The sequence below is a fragment of the Natator depressus genome, chromosome 21 (assembly GCF_965152275.1).
Source record: "Natator depressus isolate rNatDep1 chromosome 21, rNatDep2.hap1, whole genome shotgun sequence".
Taxonomy (NCBI): Eukaryota; Metazoa; Chordata; order Testudines; family Cheloniidae; genus Natator; species Natator depressus.
In genome coordinates, this window is record NC_134254.1 from 14,712,693 (window position 1) to 14,718,949 (window position 6,257).

Here is a 6,257-nt window from a genome sequence, read left to right on the forward strand (position 1 = left end):
CATCTGTAAAATGGGGATAACGGCACTGGCTGGAGGATAAAGATTGTGAGGTGTTTGGCCAGTACACCAATGGAGGCCAGAGAAGTACCACAGACAGATCCAGTCAGTCCCTGGGACTGATAATAATAACCCTTCTCTAATAATAACACTGGTGAAATCCAAAGCCCTGTTGCTATTTCTCACCTGGGAGCTGGCATAGGACACGGGTTCCCGGGGGGTTTGCTCTGTACTTGAGCTGGCTGGAAAGTCCTAAACAAAAAAAAAAATCACTTTTTGGGAAAGAAAAGAACAAGGCCAAACATGGCCGCAAAGTGTTTCCAAACACACTTCCTCTTTCCCAGCCCTCTGGGGCGGAGGGCTTGTCCCGGCACAGCCTAAGCTGCCATCGCAGCCGGCAGCCGAACCCCAGGCTCTGTCCCAGAAGAATCCGGCAGGCCCAAGGGAGCAAAGGGAGCAAGGCTCGGCTCAGATGATTCCCAAACACCTTGGCACCATCGCTCTCCCCAGGGACTGGGGTGCAAAGGGGAGTGTGCGTGTCGGCGGGGGGGGGTGGAGGGGTCTCGCCTTCCCCTGCCCACCAAGAGAGCGGCCCTGCTCCTAGGCAGTGTTTGGCTGGGATTGGCCAGCAGCTTCCTTGGCCCTGGCACTCAGAGTCACTGCCCAGGAAGAAGCGTTCATGCCACCCACTTGCTGGGCAGCATGGCTGATGGCCCCTCAGTGAGGCCGCTGGGCGGGTGCCCGTCCGCCAGGCTCAGGAGACCACAGGGCAGCAGGATAACTGGGAGAAGGGCCTGTGATAGCATCCCACCTGTGTCCCCCCCAGGCAAATCCTCTCCCCTCGCTGCCCCCCGGGAGCTGCCAACCCACGTTCCCCCAGTGGCGTTCCCTGTAGCTGTTCCACCAACCATCCCATCCCATCCTCTGGGGAACCTGCTTATCACCTCTGTCCAGCCCCAAACCGTGCCCCTCCCCCCCCCCCCCCCGCACTGGGGCCAGCATAGCCCAGGGCACAAGGAAGCCCTGGAGAGATGCCTCCCCCACCTACCCAGGGGGATGGAGCAGGGCTCTTGGGAAGGGCGTGATGCCATCTCGTGGTGTCTGTGTGATCGTCCCAGCTCTCTCAGAGCTGGACCATCCCTTGTGGGGCCCACATGGCACTGTGGGGATCTAGCCCTGGGCCCCTAAGTCAGGATCTGAGTGCTCCTCCTCTCCACTCTCATTCTCTGCAGGGATTGAGCAGTGGTAGCAGGGGATGGAACGGAAAAGGCTAAGGACCAGCTGGTGACTGTTCCGGGGCTGCCCCATGGCTGCACCCTGCAACAGTCAGGGCCGTCCCAGACAACATTGGAGGCACGGGTAGGGTCCTGGCCACGATGACCAGAGAGGAGCGACCCTCAAAGGATCAGGTTTGAGCTGGGACTAGGGCTCTAAGGTACAAACAACCAAGACACCCAGGATGCTCCTGAGCCCAGAACACAAGCCAGCCAGCAGCGTGCGCTGAGCGCCCGGACAAAGGGAAGATCCTGGGAAATACTGGACAGGGGCAGCTCTTGTGGAGAGACGTGTTTCAGACAAAAAATTGAGTGAAATTGAACATTTTTAAAACAAGGGAGGGGCTAATCCCTCCCCCCACAAACTGACGGTTTGAAGTCGAAGGCGTTTCTGTTTCTCCAGTGGCTCTGGCTGAAATTGGCTTCCACACCTCCAGTGCCTCCTTTGCAGCATCTGGCCTACGCCTTGTTAGAGGTCTTGGTTCTGACCTGTGTCGTGGTAGCACCTGCGGCCCCCAGGCATGGACCTGGGCCCCGTTGCGCCAGGAGCTGTACAAACACAAAAGTGCATTTGGCAGCTGCTGAGGGGGAAAGGCAGAGAGCCTGTGAGCGCAGCCTCTCTCCCCGGATTTCAACACTCCCTCTTCTGGCTGGTGGGATCCACGGAAAAGTGAACGGAGCTTTCTTGCACCTCCAAAGAGACCAGTGGTGGTGGGGAATGAGCTGGGGGGCATGTGGGCTAAGCTTCTTGGTGCAGTGACAGTGTCCCCTGGGCGAGTTACGCTTTGCCACATCTCCAACACCTGGGTATGGCCAGTAACACATTCTCAGTGCTGCTATCGGCTCATGACACCCAGAGGAAGACACGCTCCCCGTCACGCCCGTACAGCTCAGACCAACATGCCGATCAGCCAGCCTTGGCGGGCCGGATTCCACCGCGGATCGGCTGAGATCCCTTAGTCGCTCTGGATCTTTTCCTTTGCTTTTTACTGATTGCCGCAATCCACGGGCCCCTGCATTTACCTGGGAAAGGGCACCTCTCTGGTGGGCATCGCCTGAACGGATCATTAGCCGGAAGATGTGTAGGACAGTAGTTCCTCACTTCCTTGGGCACGGGCCTGGTGCTGACTTTGTGCTTCACGGAGCGGAAAAGCAATCAGCCCATGGCTGCCTTGGAGTCAAACTTTGCTCTCACATTGTTACTGCAGAGTCCAGCATGAAAAATGCCAGTGCACTGCACCCCCCAGTCAGGGGCAGAAACCCCCTCTTGTGGCATATGAAGCTACTACAGCTTCTAGCTCTTGTCACTCCCATCTGCTGACAAAGCATCCTCAAAACAAAACGTCAAATAAAATCGACAGCTTAGAGGGATCCCAGGCAAACCTGAACCCATGCATAGCAAATCGTAGCAACTCCTCAGATCGTCTGTGGGGACTGCATAGAGCTGGACCAGCTCTTCAGATGAAGATCTGGGATAGATTAGATTAAATGGATCCTCCAGGGGTCCTGTGGGAAAAATCCTAGGTGAACTTATGGCACCTTAGAGACTAACAAATTTATGTGAGCATAAGCTTTCGTGAGCTACAGCTCACTTCATCCGATGCATTCAGTGGAAAATACAGTGGGGAGATTTATATACATAGAGAACATGAAACAATGGGTGTGACTACACACACTGTAACCAGAGTGATCACTTAAGGTGAGCTATTACCAGCAGAAAAGCTGGGGGGGGGGGATGGAAGGGGGACACCCTTTTGGAGTGATAATCAAGGTGGGCCATTTCCAGCAGTTGACAAGAACGTCTGAGGAACGGGGGGAGGGGGGGGGCGGAGGGGGAAGAGATAAACTTGGGGAAATAGTTTTACTTTGTGTAATGACCCATCCACTCCCAGTCTCTATTCAAGCCTAAGTTAATTGTATCCAGTTTGCAAATTAATTCCAATTCAGCAGTCTCTCGTTGGAGTCTGTTTTTGAAGTTTTTTTGTTGAAGAAGAATTGCCACTGTTACGTCTGTAATCAAGTGACAAGAGAGATTGAAGTGTTCTCCAATCCAACAAAGCCCGTTGCCAACTGTGTCCATATATCTATTCAGGGGACACCATCCTAGGGCCTAATCACATCAGCCACACTATCAGAGGCTCGTTCACCTGCACATCTACCAATGTGATATATGCCATCATGTGCCAGCAATGCCCCTCTGCCATGTACATTGGTCAAACTGGACAGTCTCTACGTAAAAGAATAAATGGACACAAATCAGATGTCAAGAATTATAACATTCAAAAACCAGTCGGAGAACACTTCAATCTCTCTGGTCACTCGATTACAGACCTAACAGTGGCAATTCTTCAATAAAAAAACTTCAAAAACAGACTCCAATGAGAGACTGCTGAATTGGAATTAATTTGCAAACTGGATACAATTAACTTAGCCCTGGTCTACACTAGGACTTTAGGTCGAATTTAGCAGCATTAAATCGATGTAAACCTGCACCCGTCCACACGATGAAGCCCTTTATTTCGACTTAAAGGGCTCTTAAAATCGATTTCCTTACTCCACCCCGACAAGTGGATTAGCGCTTAAATCGGCCTTGCCGGGTCGAATTTGGGGTACTGTGGACACAATTCGACGGTATTGGCCTCCGGGAGCTATCCCAGAGTGCTCCATTTTGACCGCTCTGGACAGCACTCTCAACTCAGATGCACTGGCCAGGTAGACAGGAAAAGAACCGCGAACTTTTGAATCTCATTTCCTGTTTGGCCAGCGTGGCAAGCTGCAGGTGACCATGCAGAGCTCATCAGCAGAGGTGACCATGATGGAGTCTCAGAATCGCAAAAGAGCTCCAGCATGGACCGAACGGGAGGTACGGGATCTGATCGCTGTATGGGGAGAGGAATCCGTGCTATCAGAACTCCGTTCCAGTTTTCGAAATGCCAAAACCTTTGTCAAGATCTCCCAGGGCATGAAGGACAGAGGCCATAACAGGGACCCGAAGCAGTGCCGCGTGAAACTGAAGGAGCTGAGGCAAGCCTACCAGAAAACCAGAGAGGCGAACGGCCGCTCCAGGTCAGAGCCCCAAACATGCCGCTTCTATGATGAGCTGCATGCCATTTTAGGGGGTTCAGCCACCACTACCCCAGCCGTGTTGTTTGACTCCTTCAATGGAGATGGAGGCAATACGGAAGCCGGTTTTGGGGACGAAGAAGATGATGATGATGACGAGGTTGTAGATAGCTCACAGCAAGCAAGCGGAGAAACCGGTTTTCCCGACAGCCAGGAACTGTTTCTCACCCTGGACCTGGAGCCAGTACCCCCTGAACCCACCCAAGGCTGCCTCCTGGACCCAGCAGGCGGAGAAGGGACCTCTGGTGAGTGTACCTTTTAAAATACTATACATGGTTTAAAAGCAAGCATGTGAAAGGATTACTTTGCCCTGGCATTCACGGCTCTCCTGGATATACTCCCAAAGCCTTTGCAAAAGGTTTCTGGGGAGGGCAGACTTATTGCGTCCTTCATGGTAGGACACTTTACCACTCCAGGCCAGTAACACGTACTCGGGAATCATTGTACAACAAAGCATTGCAGTGTATGTTTGCTGGCGTTCAAGCAACATCCGTTCGTGTGTTATCCTCAGGAGAGTGAGATATAATCCATGGTCACCTGGTTGAAATAGGGTGCTTTTCTTCAGGGGACACTCAGAGGAGCCCATTCCTGCTGGGCTGTTTGCCTGCGGCTGAACAGAAATGTTCCCCGCTGTTAGCCACAGGGAGGGGGGAGGGTTGAGGGGGTAGCCACGCGGTGGGGGGAGGCAAAATGCGACCTTGTAACGAAAGCACATGTGCTATGTATGTAATGTTAACAGCAAGGTTTACCCTGAAAGAGTGTAGCCAGTGTTTTATAAAATGTGTCTTTTTAAATACCGCTGTCCCTTTTCTTTTCTCCACCAGCTGCATGTGTTTCAATGATCACAGGATCTTCTCCTTCCCAGAGGCTAGTGAAGATTAGAAAGAAAAAAAAACGCACTCGAGATGAAATGTTCTCCGAGCTCATGCTGTCCTCCCACACTGACAGAGCACAGACGAATGCGTGGAGGCAAATAATGTCAGACTGCAGGAAAGCACAAAATGACCAGGAGGAGAGGTGGCGGGCTGAAGAGAGTAAGTGGCGGGCTGAAGAGAGGGCTGAAGCTCGAATGTGGCGACAGCGTGATGAGAGGAGGCAGGATTCAATGCTGAGGCTGCTGGAGGACCAAACCAGTATGCTCCAGTGTATGGTTGAGCTGCAGCAAAGGCAGCTGGAGCACAGACTGCCACTACAGCCCCTGTGTAACCAACCGCCCTCTTCCCCAAGTTCCATAGCCTCCACACCCAGACGCCCAAGAACGCGGTGGGGGGGCCACCGGCCAACCAGCCACTCCACCACAGAGGATTGCCCAAAAAAAAGAAGGCTGTCATTCAATAAATTTTAAAGTTGGAAACTTTTAAAGTGCTGTGTGGCATTTTCCTTCCCTCCTCCACCACCCCTCCTGGGCTACCTTGGTAGTCATCCCCCTATTTGTGTGATGAATGAATAAAGAATGCATGAATGTGAAGCAACAATGACTTTATTGCCTCTGCAAGAGGTGATCAAAGGGAGGAGGGGAGGGTGGTTAGCTTACAAGGAAGTAGAGTGAACCAAGGGGCGGGGGGTTTCATCAAGGACAAACAAACAGAACTTTCACACCGTAGCCTGGCCAGTCATGAAACTGGTTTTCAAAGCCTCTCTGATGCGTACCGCACCCTCCTGTGCTCTTCTAACCGCCCTGGTGTCTGGCTGCACGTAACCAGCAGCCAGGCGATTTGCCTCAACCTCCCACCCCGCCATAAACGTCTCCCCCTTACTCTCACAGATATTGTGGAGCACACAGCAAGCAGTAATAACAGTGGGAATATTGGTTTCGCTGAGGTCTAACCGAGTCAGTAAACTGCGCCAGCGCGCCTTTAAACG

At 52.7% G+C, this 6,257-nt stretch overlaps 1 protein-coding gene across 1 annotated transcript; it reads left to right on the forward strand.

Annotated features, from left to right (window-relative positions):
• The first annotated feature begins 3,955 nt into the window (after positions 1 to 3,955).
• LOC141975821 (uncharacterized) lies at positions 3,956 to 5,739 on the forward strand. Its single transcript, XM_074936482.1, has 2 exons — positions 3,956 to 4,639; positions 5,219 to 5,739. Exons 1-2 carry the CDS (start codon positions 4,057 to 4,059, stop codon positions 5,737 to 5,739), a joined length of 1,104 nt encoding a protein of 367 aa, XP_074792583.1. The 5' UTR covers positions 3,956 to 4,056.
• The last annotated feature ends 518 nt before the right edge of the window (positions 5,740 to 6,257 follow it).